Below are 20,218 nucleotides of genomic sequence, written 5' to 3'. Positions count from 1 at the left end.
GAGAAGGAGCTTGAATGAGCCGATTGTCTAAACAGGGAAATGTCTGTATCCCCAGAAGCCGGCAAAAAGCAATCAGAGGAGTAAGGCATTTGATTAATATCCCTGGTAACAGAACAAAGGCTTAAACACAGAAATGAAAACATAAGGAAAAAACAGAGAAATGTAAAAATTTCCTGAATACAGGGTGAATGGGGATGGGAAATTATGCATCCTCGAGATCTAAAGGAACTATAAAGGCCCTGGAGGGGGGGGGGGGGCAGGAGAAGAGGAGGAAAAGTACAGTTGTGTACACTTACCATAAATGTAGATGTTAAAGTGTATTCACTGTTGCAGTCATCACATGTGGGAAGATTCCCAAAGCTGAGGAAAGGGGTGGTAGGATTAGTAAGAGACCAAGGAATGGGTCAGCAAGCCCTGCCCTAGCCTTCAAAAACAGACATAAGTGGTAATGCTTGGTAAAGGTATGGACAGAAGTCCAGGTGGCAGCTTCTAGGATGTCCCTGGTGGAACTCTTCTGAGGAATGCTGTGGAAGTGGAGGTTGCCCTAGTGGAATAGGTTTGAATAGACTTGGGGGTGGGGGTCCCCATGCAATGTGCAGCAGAAATGGATACTATATGATGTCCATTTGGAAATGGTTTGTTTGGAAATGGGCTTCCCCTCTGCCCCTGGGGCAAATCAGACAATTAGTTGGTCTGTTTTCCTGAAGGGTTTAGTATGGACCAGATAGTATCTGAGCTGTCTGTGCACATGTAGTGAGTGCAGAATTATTTCCTCCTTGTTTTGAGGGTTAGGAAAGAAGGTGGGTAGATGTATGGCCTGGTTGAGAGTTACATTAAATACCACCTTGGGCATAACGGAGGGATTAGTTCTCTGGGACACCCTGTCTGCATGGAAGATGATGAAAGGCTGAGTGGCCATCAGTGCCTGAAGTTCTGAAACCCTTCTGGCTGAGGTGATAGCTAGGAAAAAAATGGTCTTCCAGGAGAGGTATCTTAGTTCTGCTGAAGCAGCAGGTTCAAAGGGTGGCAAAGTTATTTTTTTCCAAAACATAATTCAGGTCCCAGGCTGGAGTGGGTGGACTTCTGGGAGATCTGATATTAGAAGCCCCTCTGAGAAATTGCTTAATAAAAGGATGGGAGAATAGGGGCTGTTCTATATCAAAATGAGCTGAAATGGCTGAGGAGTGGATTTTAACAGAGGAGAAGGAGATGCCACTATTAAGTAGCTCTGCTAGGTAGTCCAGGATAAGAGGGATGGAAGGTTGTGAGGTATTGCCCCCTCTGGACTGGCTCCAGGCACAGAATCTTTTCCATTTTCTTGCGTAAGATTTTCTGGTGCTGGGCCTTCTGGCCTCTGTGATAATGTCTAGGACCTGTTTGCTTAACAGGGGCCCCTTGTTAACCTTTAGAGTATTAACCATGCTGATAGATTGAGAGTCTGCAAGTCTGGGTGCAGCACCCCCCCCCCATCTGAATTAAGAGGTCTAAGATCAGGGGAAGCTGCCTGGGAGGCTGTAAGATCAGGCTGCGCAGTAAGGGGTACCAATGTTGTCTGGGCCATTCTGGAGCAATGAGGATGGCCTTTGGTCTCTCCTCCCTTATTTTGATCAATACCTTGGTAATAAGAGGCAGAGGAGGGAACGCATACACAAAGAGGGTGTTCCAGGGGAAGATCAATGCATCCACCTTCCACGCTAGGTGGTGATACTCCCTGGTACAGAAATTTTTCAGCTGATGTTTGAGATGTGAAGCAAACAGATCCAGCTCTGGAGTCCCCCACACCTGAGTGAGTTGTACAAAGATTTTTCTCTGGAGCTGCATTTCGTGGGGGTCCAGTAAGTTTCTGCTTTAAGTGGTCTGCCAGGGTGTTGTTGATCCCTGGTAGGTATTGGGCTATCAGGTGTAGTCCCATGGAAGAGGCTGTCAGCCAGAGGTTTTTGGTTAGCCTGTACAGAGGGGTAAGATTGGGTCCCTCCTTGTTTGCTGATGTACCACATTACTGTGGTGTTGTCCGTTTTGATAAGGAGAACCCCTGGCTTGAGATGGGGTTTGAAGGATGCCACAGCCTTCAGTACTGCCATCATTTCCTTCTGGTTGATGTGTAAGGGAAAGTGCTGGGCATCCTAAAGTTCTTGGGTGCACCTGCTTTCTAGTTGAGCGCCACAAGCTATGTCTGAGGCGTCAGTGGTAATGGTCTGCCCAGTTGGGCGGGGGTGAAGGAAATACCCTTGTTCTGGGCACAGGCCCCTGCCCACCAGAGAAACTTGGCCCTTATACAGGGGATCAGAGGTAGAGAGGTCTCTAGAGGTTGAGAGTGCTGACACCAAAGGTTCTTTAGGTACCACTGAAGTTCTCTCATGTGAAGCCTGGTCAGAGGAATTAGGAGGATGCAGGATGCCATGTACCGCAAAGGCTTGCAGGAACTTCCTCACAGTGAGGTGACTTCTGGAAGCCAGCTGGGTAAAATATAGAGGCAGGAAACTCTGCTTTTCTGGGGATAGGAAGGCCATTCGGGATGCTGTGTCTGGCAGTGTTCCCAAGAAAATGATCTTCCTGGAAGGAGTTTGCCTTGATTTCTTCTCATTGATGGTGTACCCTAAGGACGTTAGGAGGGTTTTGACAAAGAGGCCTTGAGGAGCTTTTCTTTGCAATCTGCCTGAATGAGGCAGTCATCTAGATTAGGGTAAATTTGTATATTTTTCTGTCTGCAAAAGGCTATGGCTGGGGGATAAGCATTTGGTGAATACCCTGGGAGCAGTAGATAAGACAAAGGGTAGTGCAGAGAACTGAAAGTGCTGTGAGCCTTCTCTGAAGTGAAGGAATTTCCTGCAGGATTCCCTTATGGGGATGTAGAGGTAGGCATCTTTTAGATCTTGGGTAACTAACTAGAAATTTTTTGTCAGCATAGGCCGCACCTGCTGCAAAGTTAGCATTTTGAATTTGGGGACCACCATGAAGGTGTTCAGAATGGATAGATCCAAGATGGGGTGCCAAGTACCCTCTTTTCTGGGAACAATCAATAGTCTGGAATAAAAGCCTTTGCCTGTTTGATCGGAGGGAACAGTTTCTACAGCCCCTTGGGATATGAGAGTTTGGACTTGCGCCAATGCCCCTGCCCACTGATTTGGAGGTAGGTCTGGGTGCTCTCTTGGAATGGGAGTTCGTTGAAGGAGAATTTGTATCCCTGAAAAATGATCTTTAGCCAATTTTCTTTACAGAGGGAGAGCCTTCCTCCTAGTTTTTGGTGAGTGAAAAAGAGGGCAGAGGGGGGAGAGGGAGTCATTGAGAGTTTTTGCCATAGAGGGATGGCTTAGAACACCCTGCCTTTGCAGTGGAAGTGTTCCACTGTTTGGTTCTCTGCTGCCGCTGGGATATGGAGTCTGGGTGGTCTGTCTCTGCGAGGCTTACCTTGCCCCTGTCTGATAGGTGCAGGAAAGGACCAGTGTTTTTAGGGAACATTCCGGCTGAACCGAGGGGTTGTACCTGAAGGAAATCATTTACTGTTTGCACAGATTTTGCTTTGTCTTGCATCTTTTTAAGCAACTCTTCTTCTTTTACTCCAAACAAGAAGTCCTTATCCAAGGGTGCATCAAGTAATTTTGATGTGACATGGTCAGGGAGAGGTGGTTCCTTCAACGATGCGTGTCTGCTAATGACAGATCCTGACACTGCTGCCCTGCTTGAGGCTTCTAGGGCATCATATCCACAGTGTAATGAGTGTTTAGCCACTTGACAACTAAAGTGCAGTAAATCTGCTAACTCTTTCAAACTGGCACATTCAGGAAAGGTTGAAATCTTTTATTTTAGTAGTTCCAAAGTGTGTTGTTGATATTTTAACATGTGGAACTGACAGTTCAGTGCTTTGATAGCTACGGTTGCAGAGATGTATACTTTTTTACCCCATCTGTCCAGAACTCTGGAGTCCTTGTCAGAAGGAATAGGATTCTTTGCAGAACTTGCCTTAGCTCCTTTTGGTCCCTGTGTAATGACCTCCGGGTCTGCAGCAAGATTTCGGTACAAGCATTTGTGAGAATCCGGTACTCTGTAATACCGGTCAGGTTTTCTGGGAGGAGGTGGGAGGGCGTCAGGAGGTAAACTGGATTCATAGAAGACATCATCACCCACCTCTAAGATAGGAGGGATGGCCAAGGGTCTGAGCTGGGGCAGATCCAGAAACTCTCTTAGTCTTTTCTTAGACTGAGGGAAGTCCTGGGATTCCCAGTGGAAATATTCCCTGAGGGAGTAAAGGGTTTCCCCAAAGGAAAAATCTTCTGGTGGGGAGGCAGAAGGAATGGATTCCTCTGCATCTGAATCCTCATAAGCAGTCAGAGGTTGTTGTTCCTCTTCAAAATCTGAATAATCAGACTCCTTAGAATCCTGTTCTGTCAGTATTTCAGGAGAAAAGTCTCTTTTCTTTTGGAAGCTGTGACCTGACTACCCCTGATAAGGGTGATAAGATCCTCTGTCATTTTAAGCATTTGAGCTTGGGTTGGTGGAGCAGGAGTAAAATGCTGGCTAGAGGTAGCTTTCCTAGGAGTGGCCTTGCCTCTAGGCCTAAGAGTATCCATTGGTCTGAAAGAAATGGTAGTCAGAGGAGAAGACATTGATTTTTGTCTAGATTCGGTAGTGCAAAAAACCTCCTCAGAAGCCAGTGCCTGTGTCGCGGCTCCGGACCCAACCAAGGCAGAGACAACCAAAGGCTCGGAAGACTAAGATGAGATCTGCGGCATACCAGACTCTGAAAGGGTCTCTGTAGAACCCTGCGAATGTATCGAATCGGGCATCAGGGGCTGTGAAGGCGCCTCACTGAATTCCAGAGAACTGACAACCTGCTCAGCGGTAGAGTCATCGGAAGGCTTAGTCTTGTGTGGTCTGTCTCTATCTTTATCCTTACGTTTTTTTTTGGAAAGTCTACGGATTATTGGCTGATGGACACCATTATGGAATGTGAAGATGGAAGACAAAAACATTATTAAAGAGGGCACAGAACCAGCAACGGGGGACGTCGTGGTCTGGGTCTAAACAAGTGACGCAGTATGAGTGGAAGTCTTGATGTGGTATTTGCTTTCCACAGGCAAGACAATTGTTAACTTTTTCAGACATCAGTAAGTGCAAGAAAAAAGGATCCCCAATGGGGTACTTAGCTTTAGACGCTTTCAGCTGTAATTCAAACTCTGGTAGCGACCGACCGGCACATTTGCGAATTGCTTCTGCTACAGGCTCCACGGCAAGAAAGACTGATGTAATGGTGTCAGCTGCCTTCCTTTACAGCACTGATGACCTGACATCAGACAGCAAGCAACAGCAGCCGATGCAGAAAAACATTGAACTCTAGTATTCGGGGAGGCCGAGGGCTACCACAGCAGGGATAACCCACAGGTGATGACTGCAACAATGAAACACGAAGAACACAAGATTTGAAGGGATAACATCCAGAAAGAAGGAACCTTTGGAAAGGTGTTGAGCAGAGAAAGATCCAAAACTGGTCTCCATGTACTCTCCTTCCGAGAAACCAAGAACATTTTGGAATAAACCCTCTTCCCCACCTGGGAGATGAACAGTGCCCTCATTCAAGAGAGATTGCAGAACCTCTGGAAATTGAGGAAGCTGTTCTTGAGGAGATTGAGGAATACCTGAATACAGGAAGGGATTTTCAAACCATGAAATATCCCTGACAGATGACAGCACCCAAAAGACTGAGGTGATCCGATGCCAATTTGTAATGGATAAAGAAAGGCAGACAGACAAAGGGACCTAGCCAAGGGGACGGGATGGAGTGCAAAATAGAACTAGGCTTTTCCTGAAAAGAAGGTTTCTGGGAAGTAAGGGGTCTGAGAAGACTTAGCAGAGGAACACACCTAGAACACTTCTTACCTTTAAGAGGGAAGAGTCTGTCAATGAGCAAAGGCAGACCTATAAGGATAATTCCTCTGGAATTTTGAGACAGGGGAGTTAAAAATATGTTTAATTTTCTGGAAAGCATTATCCTCATCACAGAGAGCCAAACTAGTGAGCACTAGCAGCCCCCCCCCAGATTTTTTTATCTATCCCTATCATAAGGCAAAGCCTAAACCCACAGCCAAGAATAAAGTCTCATCACTGAAGCTGAATGAATCAAAAGCAGCAGGCCTGGAAGAGGCATCAGCTGCATCATACTGCATTTTACTGAGTGACTGGCAATCAGAGAAGTGGACACCAGCAGGAAAAGGGCAGAAGCCTTCCCATCCAAATCAGGAAGGTCAAACACCACCTAAGATACCTGGGAAAGGAGGCCAAAACATACCTGGCCATATCGGTTTGGTAATTAATGGCCCTAAAAGACAGGGTGGTAGCAGTATAAACTTTATTGGCCAACCTTTCCATGGCACAACTATCCTTATCAGAAGGAACTTAGTAGATGGCAAGAAATTACAGGGTTTGGTTAGAAAAGACGGATACCACTGAAGGATCAGCAGAAGAGCATTTATACATAAACTTGCTGTCCTCCGGCACCTTGTAGGTTTCTTTGGCATTGGAGGCTGAGAGTCGGGAGCTACAGAGGCTACACAGAAGGTGTCCAAAAGGGCAGCTTAAAACAGGAGGGACAGCTGATGGTTTTGGAGACTCCATTTGTAGGAGCTCATACTACCGCCTTTGAAGCTCAGAGACCTGGGAACAGTCCCACTTAAAAATATTCCATCATGCAGGCAATAGCATCCCCAAAGAGCAACTCTTCCAAAGGGGAGTCTAGACTTGAAGAATTTTCTTCCTCCAAACCATAGTGCAGAAGGGAGGGTTTGGGAAGAATAAGCCAGGAATTTTTCTTCAGAATCCAAGCCCTCAGGTCTCTTAGCAGTTCAAGACAAGGGGGAGCAGGGACAGACACCCTTTGAGGAGGCATCAAAGTCATTAAAGCAGTAAACAGACCCTGAGTGAAATCCTCCCATTCACGCTTGGGATCTTTAACAGGGGATATAAACTTATTTTGCAGTTTCTTTTTCTGTAAGATGAGACTCAGTAACAGTGGTAGATATTTCCTCCCTTACTAAAATCTATGGAATCCCCCTTGGTCTCTCCCATACTATCAACCAAGGTTCACTCTCAAAGTAAGGTACAGATGTTGGAAAAGCCTCCGAGGATGTGTGAGAAATTAGATCCATGCTGGCTTATGACAGGGGTCATGGCAAAGGAATTAAAGGCAAGCACCGAATGGTCTTCAGGGCTTTCATTAGCTTCTACAGAGATATCTGGCAGAGGCTGGACAGCAACCAGATCAGGCCTAACCTTTTTGTCACTCTTCTTGGCAGATGGCTGCCCCTCAGGATGGGGGATTCTGCCACAGCACCCAGAGCCAACAACTTAAATCACTGATTCTCAAGATATATGGACAAGTAGGAAAAATTAATACATAGGGTCTTGGGTACAAACACCTTGTAGACAGAGCACTATGTATGGTCATGGGAAGCACCCAAGCAAAAAAAAAAGACACTGGTCATGACAATCTTTATGGGGAATCTGCCTCCCTTTCTAGATGACATGAACAGAATAACACACAAAAATAGAAAAAGAAAAAAAAGAAACCCCAAAGGGCACTTATTTGAAAACTGCCTGGCATGCAGCACAACAAATGGGTGTTCAGACCAATGTCTGATAATAGTGTTTGGACTGGCAGCAAAGAAGCTTTTGAGTAATTGCATCTGTACATCACCTTTAAGCCCTATGCCTTGTGCAGGGAGCATACATGTGACATACGGTGCATATAAGACCTAAAGGCTTTGGTATACTGGCCGGACATTGGATTGTTTTTGACAGGAAATTCCTTACGTGAAAAATACTGCAACTGATTTGGAAAAACATCTGGGTATATCAGCAGAGGAATTTTACAACTGTTAACTACTGCAGAAGGCCTCTTAACTAAGTCAGCTCCTGTTTTATAAGTATACTGACTGTTTCAAGGCCACAGATGTACATGAAAGCATTGTGTGACTAAGTCCTAATGACCTAACTTCACGGAGTAACAGCTCTTTTTCAAAGTGCCAAGAATCTGTCTTGAGTGAGAGATATCTTAACACAAGCTGGGATTCCAATAGAGCATTCAAAAGCCTTTCTTGATGCCTTCACATAAAATCGTGTTTCTTGGATGTCATCTAGCTGCCTCAGTTCAAAGAGCTTTTCTTCCATAGGAAAAATACAGCTCTTTATGTAGATCTATTTTTAATGTTTTACACTCAGACTATAGTTGCTGCAAGGGAATACCTTAGGATTTTGGGTTTCATGGCATCTGTGATTTTCAAGATACCCCTGCCATGACTCCACATGATAAAGATACAGTGGTATTTGAAGTCTCTTTGGTTCCAGCATCAACACCCATTATCTTTTCAAATACCAGTTCTGGGATTTGTCAGGAGAGAAATCTTTTGGTGGAGACAACACATATCCTTAAGATCCAGGTCTCCCATTTGCCCTCACTACTCCAAAGCAGTCTGTCAGCACAGACGTTTTGGACTTTGCTTGGGGAGCAATGTTAGGAGGGATAAAAATGCAGGTGGTATGAAACACCAAGGACAGAAGGGAGATTGTAAGGTAAACACTTTAACCATTATGCCAAACACAAGGTGCAGAGTTTGATTCTCACATGGGGTAACTGACTAGGCTTAAAATAGCCCACAACAGCAGTTATCTTCATACTAATATATAAACCTATTAATTTACTAGGCTTGAAAAGACACTTGTTGTCGTTGGCCTAGTAAATACCTATAAACATATAAGCCCGAGGCATTAATTACTGCAAGCACAGACAGACAGACAGGCCCACAAGCATGCAGAAATCCACTTTAATGCCAATGTAATGTAGTTGTTCATATCCTGAGAAGTAGTGGCATGAGCAAAACTTTAATTAACCTTCAGTGATGGAGAAGTCATCTGCGCAGGCTTCAACAATTAGCATAACTAACTACTTAGCAATATGTGATAATTAGGGGAAAAAAAAGACTTGTATGTATATACCTCAAACTCTCGTACCACAGCAGCAAATCCTGGGTTTTTCTTACATTGTTCATCTAGTAATGCTACGTTCTTGGCAAATTCTTTAATGTATGTCGAATACATTTTCAAATATGGCCCCTTCTTCACAAAGATATCAGCGAGTCTTTGATGTTCTTTCCTTTAATATAAGCAAAAAGTGCATCAGTTTTAATACAGAGTACTAAAATTACACAGAAAATGTTAAATGGAGTGCATGTCATGATTAAATCAAACTTGAAGGTACGGAATGCACTCAAAAGCTGCTGAGTAATGTAATTACACAGCACGCATTCTTGTTATTTTTCATTAGTATCATATAGCCAAGTTGTCTGTTGACAGCAGTATCATTTCCTCTACCACAGAAACTTCTTTGAGGAGTTTTTGTTTGGGTTTATCTTTGCCATTCACAGTCTGGCACATTTTTCTGTTAAACCCATCATTTAGAGATATGTTCTTAATTATATGAAAGCATGACATGATATAACACACCCACTACACAAGTATATGCATCTAAAGAGATGACTAGTCTGCCCCATGCCACCTTCTTGGAAATCAGGAAATAACAATGCACAACCAGCTCCATGGCATAAGGCCTGGGCTATGCGGTAGAAAACCTGTGTGTGACTAATGGCTACAGTGGCCTGCAGGTACTAGATGAGGAGGATGGGAGTGGATGTCTGTGTCTAGAATGCCCACCCTGGGAGAAGGAAGGTAGTTCAGGCTTATCACTAAGGTGGCACCTAGCAGGGGCAATAAGTGTTTCACTAGTGGAGCATGGGCCTAGGCAGCCTACTTGGTGCACTCACCCATGATCAAAGTGCTCCTTGGAGAACAGCAAATCTGGAGGTCATTCAGCCAGCAAACTGGGGGGAGAGGGGGTTGTTCCACATGGGGAGAGTGTAGGCCACCCAACAGTAAAAGCAAGCTGGCTGACTCCCTACCAATTGCCTCTTGCTGCCAGGTAATGGACTGCCTGACATGACTTCAAATGCAGGAATGAATGCCCATCCCTTCAGAATAAATTAGCAAAAAGGATCCATTAAGCCAGGACCTGTGGAGGGGGGGGGGGGGCAGAAAAAGGAAAATAAAAAGAGAGGAAAAAGAAAGAATGACAATCTTACACTTACTATTAAATGAGTTTGTTTTTTCTGGGTCTGTTTTGCCCTTCTGCATGCCAACTATTAAACCTCCCCTTTCTGGACTTGAGCCTATTTATTTTCTCCTATTGGGCAATCTACCCAACACATGTATGAAAGCAAGAACCATAAGGAAGGTCTATTATACAGGCAGCTATGAGGGTTGTTTTGTGTCTGCATTGATTCCCTAGCTATAACATTTTTTTTTCAATAATTTTTATTTTCATTTTCTATTGACGTGAGTCATAAAACAAACATATCTAAGAAGCATGACCATAGTACAGTGTTATCCACTGAGATTTATACCATAGGATATAGGTCATCCAACAAAAATTATCTACACTATATACATAGATGCTTTCACAATTAAGACATTTGAATATAACAGAACATAGATTTGTAAATCAAAACCATAAGATATTTTGAGTAGCTGATCATATGTGTCGTTCTAGAGTCTCTTATGGTATGTTTCTAAGTGTCTCTGTGGCGGTTCATGTTAATATAATGTTAAAGGCTTGTTTCCATACTACCCTACATTTTGTATTTTTTGTCTTTTGTATAACATTTTTGTACTGGCCTTAACTCAACCCTCCTGGCCTCCTGGGTGGGGATGAACTATCCATGCCACCATGGAAATTCACAAAGTCTTTCTCCTAGTCTCTCCTGTACACTTGCTATGAAGGCTACCACCAGGCAGTGCTTAGAGAAGCAAAAACCTGCCCCTAGGATACACATGTGGATCACTTCCTCTCCTCTAAGGGAATGTGACACTGCAACTCCCGCACTACCATGTTCTTCCCCACCAAGGATGGGCAGACCATCCTTCTTTGCCAGCTTTATCAAGTGCCTATGGTTCTAATAGACTCAGGTCACATGAGTTGTACTCAGGGCTTTATCCCTTGACTCCACTGGAGCTGCCCATTACAGATGCGATATAAAAATATATACTCATTTGATTTGCAGGGAACTGCAAAAAAAGTAGCTGGTAAAGCCAGAACCATCCACAAGAAGATGGAGGAAGGGTAATTGTGACCATCAATGAAGATCCTCGTATGCATCAACAGATAAACTAAGGCTGTACCCTCATACCTAACATTGATTTCCAACTTAATGAACCCATGAATGCTTTGAATCCAAAGTAGTAACCACCATGGTGGAAAGAAATAGAGGCCAATATAAGAACAGTGCTCAAGCATAGCCAATTCTTTGAGCAGCAAATACTTGGTTTGTACTTATCAAATGTTTACCGTGGAGATATATTCTTGAATCAAACAATGGAGCTTAGACTGCAACATCAACTAATGGGCAGTCAGCCATCAGATGGGCAAATATAATGTGGTTGTCAGTATACTTGGAAGGTGGTTGCTTGACAACAGCAAACCTTTCCCTCTGCCATAAATATGACAAAACTCATGCATCTGTTTCAGAAAACACTTGAGCTGTTACTGCATATGTCCAAGGTGGGTCTACTTCTAAACACCGACACGCCAATTCCCCGACACAAAACTCACCGACGTCAATAACCGAAAACACACAAACCCGACACAAACCCGACAACGCAAAACATCGAACACCAAATCACCGACACATGGAACGTAAACAACACGCGACACTACATACCATACACACTAGCCCTGACCCAAACCCTAACCCTAAGGTCCGACACTATCGCACACTTCACCTACCTGCACCCTAACCCTAACTCACTTACACACCCCTAGCCCAAGCTCCGACCAACCTGCACCTAACCTAACTCACTTACACTAACGTACACATCACCTACCTGCACCCTAACCCTAACTCACTTACACACCCCTAGCCCAAGCTCAGACACTAATGTACACATCACCTACCTGCACCCTAACCCTAACTCACTTACCTGACCACTCCTACCTCCGTCACTGTCGCACACTTACCGGGTCGCGATCGCAGATTACCCTTGTCAGTCTTTCCACCATCGGCGAATCACCCTGTCGGTATACGTACCTGTCGGTCATCTGGCGTCGGTGATTTCCGCGTCGGGGAATCGGCGTTTCGGTCTTTTGAATGGGACCCGTCCAAGGTATGGCAGAACTTTCCCTCCCTGGTTTGAGTCACTGCAATGAAACAGGGATGCTAATAAAATGGTTTATGAACAACACGCAAAAACAAGATTTGGAAAAGGAGGAACTGAGCCGTTTATGTAATATAGGACCAAGTGAGAAAAGAAAGAAAACATATATGCATTTAATGCGTGTGTGCCTGTGTCTTATGTGACAATTTAGTAAAGGTGTTAAAAACAAGCATTGGAAATGAATCTAACTACAGCCTGATGGACACCCTATTCTTGTGAAAGCTCATCTTTGGTTCCTTACACCAGGACCTGAAACTCAAAATCTTGTGCAAAAAGGTGACTACTACAACAAGCAGGATTTCAGAAGACAGAACTTCAACACAAACAAGCAAACAAGTTCAAACGGCTGATAGCCTGACATATCTGAAGTTCAGGTACTTCAGACGGGGTGGGTTCTTTAAAAGAGAATACAGCTGCAGCACTCCTTTCAGGACATGTTTACCAGCTGATACTAAGCGACAATCCCACTCTCCTTAAAATGTGCAGAAGTAGCCAACTCATACCTTGAACTTGAAATAATTGATGCCTAAACTAGTATAGAATTGAGAAATGGAACAAGATCCCCGCCAAACACAATGGATGGGGAGCTACAGGGTACTCTGTTACCCAAATTGAAAACTGTTTCAGGTGAAGGTATAGGCCTAACATGTGGACAGCTTCCTAACAGTCTCAATAATCTGAAAATGAGAACACAACCAGCAAATCCAGTGAGAGCAGGACTCTATTATCACAAGCCAGACCCCAAAGTTAAGCCCAAAGGTCATCCTCATCCATGAGGAACACTCTAAGGCTTAGTCCACACAAATTATCCATACTGCCAAGACTGAAACATGTCCCTCCTAGCCATCAAAATGCAAAGACAAGGATTATGCTATTTATTTTCTAAACTTTTGAGATGAATCAGAGTTAGTAAGGTTACATAAAGGAACCTCCATGCCTCAGGAAAGAATATTCGCCACTGCTGTCTCTTTGCCCAACTACTCTGAGCAGAAAAGGGGGATAAGAACATTCTCAAAAACAGAGAACAGGTCAACCTCCACAGGCCCTCAATTCCAGAAAGCCTTGAACAGACATGGCCTCTAAATCCACAGCACTGGAGGAATGACTCAGAACATCCACCAGTGCATTTACATCCCTAGGAATGCAAACTGCTGAGAGAGAGAGAGAGAGAGAGAGAGAGAAGCATCCGATCCATCTATGGCTCACTGCTAAAGAAAAACTACCTCTTTCAAAGGGTATGATCTTATGCCCCACTTATTTAGACACCATATAATGGTGTAACTGGCTGACTTGAAACACAAGGTACCCTGGAAACAATTTCTTCTCCAAGGTCTTTAGGGCCAGCAAAACTACCCCTCATGTTCAGCTAACTGACATAGACTCTCCTCTTCAGATGTGAAATACTCCCTGTAACATGTGGGAGCCTATGGAGCTCCTCAGCCCACAGACTAAGGTCTGACATAGAAGCAAGGGAATAGTAGTATGCAAGCGATCACACAGACCATAAAATGCCAAAGTCATAAACACCTTTAAGCAGACAAGTCACCATTTTCAAGCACCTAATACTGCTTACCTCACAAATTGATCAAGGCCTTACACAATAACTCTGCTGTAAATTTGGGTCTACTCATCAAGACTAGTCTTAAAGGTAACCATAGTAGCATTTGACTTGTAGTAGCAACTTATTCCATACACTGGAAATGTGCTGTGTTAGGACCCTTTCCCTCCAGTGAGTCTTATTTAAACAGAAGTGATGAAATAACACCTTGAAGGGCTAGAGTTTGCAGGTGGGATATTCCCTTCATAAATGACAACAGCAATGAGTGGAGTTGCATCATCTTTACTCATGATTGATAATACGCTACCACCTTTAGTCCTATCATCTTTTTCAAATGCAAAAATAAATCATTTTAATGAATGATGCTGCAAATATCTATCTTATAAAATTTACATATTTTACAGTGGGCCTTTGATAATACATTTGTTGTTACTGCTTTTTAGACGTGTTTGATTATTTTCGGACAATCTTAATGGAAGTGGGAAAAGTTGTATGTTATTTGGTATTCATATTTAATGTAATCAGGTGGCCAGACATTTGTATAGATGGATTTATTAAGTGCTTGGGGGGGTATTTTTCTAAGATGTGTTCATTTGTTTTAAATATATAATGTGGTTTACTGGTAGGGTTACTATCTGTCCCTTTTAAGCAGGACACTCCTTATTAGGGCACCCATGTCCAATGAAAATATGAAAAATGATACGTCTTGAGATTTTAGGGCAAAAAAATATTTCACAAGTTTCCACTAATAGCTGCATAAATTACTCATTTTGTATTTGAAACATATTTATTACATGAAACAGAAACAGCTTGAACTCTGCAATAGTGTTTCTTTTGGCAAAAATAAAGTGTTCAGTCCTTTGCTCTTGTTGCGAGTATGGCTTAATTTATTCACTGGTAGTGTACTGTAATACAGAGCAGTATAGACACGCCTGCCCTGGGCACTGGTCCCAATACAGATGCAAACTTAGTGTTTTGATTTGGTACCTGGAGGCAGAGGTTATGCTATACCTACAGCTTTCAGCTTGGGGGCCAGTATGTAAGAGGTGATCTGTGAAGAGCAGCGAGTATGGATATTTTCACAAATTTCTCAGATCAGTCCCATCAGACTCCTATTAGCAGTCTGAGCACTACGTATCTTACACAACCAGGATAAGTCTCTAATGTGCGGCAGAAGGGGAACAGTAAGTAAGCAGAGCAATACTCAATGAACAGATGATAAATATTCATTGTTTTGTTGCCAAGATGCGATGAATATTAATATAACAGGTGCTATAGGGCATCAGTGGGTGGTGGAGTAAGGGGTGTGGGTGGAACCTGGGCGAGGTTTGCTACTGCAAATCCAGGGGGTGATCTTTCCTCACTTCTGCCCTTACTTATGTTTTGGTGTAGATGCAGGTCCCTATTGCAGGTGTTTATAGAGGCACTGGTTTCGCAAAGAAATAGGTCTTCAACATGGATTTGGTCTTTCATTGCTTGAAAAGCTAGACACAGCACACAGGTCACCTCAGTTCATTCAGTAAGCTACTGATAAGGAGAGTCATGGTAATCTTTCAGGATAGTTGAAGGATTTTAGACTCTCAATTTAGAAATCGTTTGGGGACTTTCCAGTCAAGCAATGTGATTGGTTTTATATATACCAAAGGGGGGACTGTATTTGATGATGGGTCTGACAAGGGGTGAATACAAGGGTAGAGAGACTTCTTTGGCTCTTGAAGATATTCATTTGGTAATTAAATGGGCCATATCAATAGATTTCCTGATGATCGAATGAGAAAGAGTTGTCTATCTAACTACCCAGGTCTCTTATGAAAATCTCTTTCTGAAAGGGAATACCATTATAACACAAGGTGGGAGCAGCTTTTTTTGCCAGACACTATTACACCACACTTTTGGTTTTGCATTTAACTTCAGACTGCTTTCAGTGTGCATTCCACCTTTTGCTGGAGCTGTTGGTATCAGCTGATGAATTGAGAACAGTACCCATTTTGCAGTCATCAGCAAACCTGGTCAACCACACTTCTGGGACCTTGGCTTGGATGTCTACAAAACACATGCCAAATCAGAGGCAGCCTAGCAAGGATCTCTGAGGCACTGAATTCATTACAATGCTACATTCAGACAGTGTACCAGCAACGTATACAACCTAGAATCTGTTGGTTAGCCAACTTGTAATCCAGCACACAATGTAGAGGTTGACATTAAGTTTGTCTAATTTTTCAATAATTCCAGCACGGGGAATAGCATCAGATGCCTTGCCAGGTGAAGATGAGCAGTGTGCATGAAGTGACCATTGTCCATAACCACTAAAATCTTTTCAAAGAAGCTTAATAGGCTCTGGAAGGAGAACTTGCTCTTCACAAAACTAATCTGAGTGGTGTCTACTTCAGTTAAGTTGCCTATTCTGAATAAATGAGTTCTGCTACGACATGTTCCATGGCATAATATATACAGCACGTTTGGCTGACTGGGAATACAATTACTTGGTTCTGCAGAGGAGCCACCTTTGTGTAAGGGAGTCACAGTGGCTATTCTCTGGGCATTAAACACAAATCCTGCAGATCAGCTGACACTGAACAGTTTAAGAAGATTAGTAATTATTAAAAGAGGTTTTTGTCCTTTTGTTTGTACATATTCGAAAGATAGTCACATTATACAAGATGTAATGAAGAAAAATTGGGCTATTCTTATGCAAGAAAAAACTATGTTTGACACATTTGGTTCATGCCCCGACATTGTTTTTAGAAAAGGTAACAACTTGAAAAGTTTATTGGAAAAACATATAAAAAGTGGACAAGAAGGGCATATGTCTCCCTGTGGGTTTTGCCAACAATGTAAGCATGTTATGAAAACTTCAACTGTAAAAACAGGAGGGAAAGTGATTAATGTTAAAGGGAAATACAGTTGTTATACACAAGGTTCATAGGTTCATAGATTGGTACTAGGCTAATGCCCTTGTGGGCCATTTTCAGCCTAGCAAATTACCCCATGTGAGAATCAAACCCTGCACCTTACGTTTGTAAGGTAAACACCTTAACCATTATGCCAACCTCCCACCTACCACCGATGCCAGGTGTAGTTTATGCTAGTATTTGCAGTCAATGTAATGCATTTTATATAGGTAAAACCCAGAGAAAATTAAGTAAAAAAATATATGAACATATATATGAGATAAAACAAAAGGAAGAAAAAATGCACTATATAAACATGTTAAAGAAAACCTAAACCATAGTTTTAAATTTGTAGCATTACAACAGGTAAAGAGTGAAACAAGGGGCGGTCCTTGGAAGCTTTTTTGTAGAGGACAGAGGGACCTGGTGGCAATTATATTTAAATGCTCATTTACCACCAGGGTTAAACTATACTATATCTATAACAAGTAGATTGAAGTAAAAAACCTTTGATAGAGCCCATGAACTCAAAGTTTTTATACACAGTTTTTAACATTTTACACTCTCAAACACAAGGTAACAAACAATAGGGTTGTTGTATAGGTGTTAGCTCGTTTGACTATTCATAATAATGTCCAAAGTGTAAATTTTAGAAATAAAAGTGTTTGAAATGTATATAAATTTCACATTTCAATGCTTATTTTATTTATATATTTGTATATGTTCATAAATCAATGTATATATTTAAAAAAAAATGTTATATATATTTCTTATAATTACGGCAGTAATACTTTAGTAAATGTTTATATTGTTTATGTTTGAAGTTAGATGACAATATATAATGAAGCAAAAACGGAAAGTCTTCACTTTAAAAGTTTTATCTGTGATGTAATGAAATGCTTAATTGAGTTTGCTACCTTACTGGTTGATGTATTAATTGGGAAGAGTATTTTAAGAAGGGTTGTGATTCTTTACATTGTCTGATGAAGTCTGGTGAGTTATACCAGATGAAAGCGCTAACCATATTTTAAATAAAGACTATTTGCTGTCGTATTTGACCTGATTCCAGCTTTGTGTGCTGATTTTTGGATTTACAAGTTTAAGTAGAGGAATGGATGGTGTGTACTAGGCACTAATGAGAATACAGCCTTGTAGGTTTTCTGGTCCCATGGAAGTATTACAGTTAGCCTTTGACAAACATTCTGTGACTTGTTTAAAGGTGATGTCAGGGGAAACTTTATATTCAGACACTGAGGCCAATGATGTGGGTACGAAGAGTCAAGTTAGCACTAAATTTATTTGCTAAAACATTGGCTGTAGCCTTGGAATCAGTATATGATAATATCACAACATTTTTCCAAGGATGATGCCACAATACAAACAAAAAATGATTGACATTAACAAGCGGCTTAGCTTCTGATGTCAGTACAAGGGGATCCAGTATCTGTCAGCCTGAGAAGACATGATTGACAGGCCACGCTGCTTTGCCAGAGATGGTCTGCACCTGTCTCCTCCAGGCTTCTAGATACTAGCAAAGGTAGTAGCCAAGCCCTATTGTACCTTTTTTTAGGGAGTGTCAAAATAACCAACCTCCCAACAGAACAAAAATTTTCTCTAGATAAACCTAAAGCACTGCTGCTTAATGCTAGGAGTCTAAACAAGAAACTGCACTCCCTGAAGTACTCCTCACTTTGGAAGATGCTGATGTCTATGACATGGTTCAAAGGCATGGACAGCACCCCAGCCGTGCAGGGCTACAATGCCTTCTATACATTCAGACCACAGATTGAACGTCAAAGAACCAAAGGAAAAGGTGTACACATCTTCACCAAGTACAAGTACACCTTGAGACTGGTCAAACAGTATGACTCTCTTGAGCTACTCCATGTCCAATTAACTACAGGCAAAGCCCCCTACCACATCAAAGCTAACTATAGGCTCCCCACCATGAAACAGGAAAAGCATACCGCATACCTGGACTTACTGGAGTCACTTGCCATACAGCCCAACACTTTACTCACTGGTGATTTTAATTATCCTACCATCAACTGGGAAACGTACACAACCACAAACATGCTCGTTCAGAGATTCTTGGACTTTGTCAGTGCAAATGCTCTGGAACAGCTAGTCAGCACACCCACAAGAGGTTTATATGTCCTGGACATAGTACTTACTAGCATGGGAAAGCACTGCACCTCCCCTCCCCCATTGTGATGTCCTCCCTGGTAAAATTGGATTATTCATTCTTGTTGGATGTAATTTTAAGACCAGCTACCCCATCAAGCTCAAAAATGCTTAAGCATTTTTTGAAAACAAAGTACCTCCTACTAAGTGATGGTATAAGAAGTTTCAAGGCCTCCTTAAAAGAACATAACATGGACTCCTATGCAGAGGTGTACACCAATGCCCTGTATAACCACTTAAGCAGTTGTATAGAACTGGCTGTACCTAACTGGATTAAAATCAGGTGTTGCCGAAAAAACAAACTACCCTGGTGGACCTCTAGTATAAACAGGCTATACAACAAGAGAAAAAAACTAATGTCCAAGAACAAGAAGGAACTGCTTCAGCAGAGGAAGAAATCCTCTCTAGTCTAAAGAAAAAAATTAGAGATCTTATCAAGTCCTCCAAAGTTAATTATGAATCAAAATAGCCTCCCTAGCTAAGGATACTCACAAAGCATTCTTTAACTATGTCCAAAATCTAAAAAGGAATAGCCAGCTAGGAGACAAACTGGTTGAGGATGGCACCAACCATACTCAACTGGAGGTAATAGCCAACCTGCTAGCTGACAGATTTGGAGCAAACTTTACCCCCCCGCCTCCTACAGTCATACCCCAAAGTATACCCGCCACCATTCCTCAGTTTATTATCTCAAGACAGCAGGTCATCTCAGTGCTCTCCAAGGCCAAAAACATCATTGGGACCAAACATCCGAGGTACTGGAGAGGCAAGACTGTGTGACACTTAAGCATCTTCCTTACAAAGCAAAGAGGCCTGTTCCTCTTTTGAGGTTGGTAAGGTCTAGAATATGGGGGGGGGGAGAAGACTAAGGAAACTGATCACAAGGAAGTCATCAACTAATTTCCTGAATAACATGGACAACACAAACCATTCCAAAAAATTGGCATGAAGGATCATGATCTGAACCTCCTTTTTCGAGGAAGGCAACCTTAAATGTGCCACCCTATTGCAGGCACACACCTCAACCTGCACCCCTAGTTAAAATATGAGCACAGTCAAAAAACTAAAGGAAAAGAAACAGTATCCCACTTCAGAAGCCAAAAAAGGGGCCTCAAAATAATCATTCTTGAGTTCAAATAAAGGGTGGTCCTCAAGCTTATACAGCACCTTTATAATCAAGTGGGCCTGGAAGTGTGATAGGTGAAAGGAATAATTGAGGGTCTTAAGTTCCAAACTGGCAGAAGGATACACTTATTTGCTACACCTCAACAGCAATCTAGAATCTTTGTCCTGTTGTAAGGTGGCAAAATGTTGCGATTTCTATGACTATGCT

General features: G+C 42.5%; 1 protein-coding gene across 1 annotated transcript in view; it reads right to left on the bottom strand.

Annotated features, from left to right (window-relative positions):
* The window catches only part of FGD6 (FYVE, RhoGEF and PH domain containing 6), a 1,320,563-nt gene that overhangs the window by 878,129 nt on the left and 422,216 nt on the right, over window positions 1-20,218 (bottom strand). Inside the window, exon 6 of the mRNA XM_044087187.1 lies at window positions 8,986-9,142. Coding sequence (XP_043943122.1) covers window positions 8,986-9,142 — 157 coding nt within the window. The remainder of the gene's footprint in view (window positions 1-8,985; window positions 9,143-20,218) is intronic.

Source organism: Protopterus annectens, chromosome 11.part0, assembly GCF_019279795.1.
Source record: "Protopterus annectens isolate FY-2018-M chromosome 11.part0, PAN1.0, whole genome shotgun sequence".
In the NCBI taxonomy this organism is placed as follows: domain Eukaryota; kingdom Metazoa; phylum Chordata; order Ceratodontiformes; family Protopteridae; genus Protopterus; species Protopterus annectens.
This window is presented reverse-complemented; position numbering and strand designations above follow the sequence as displayed.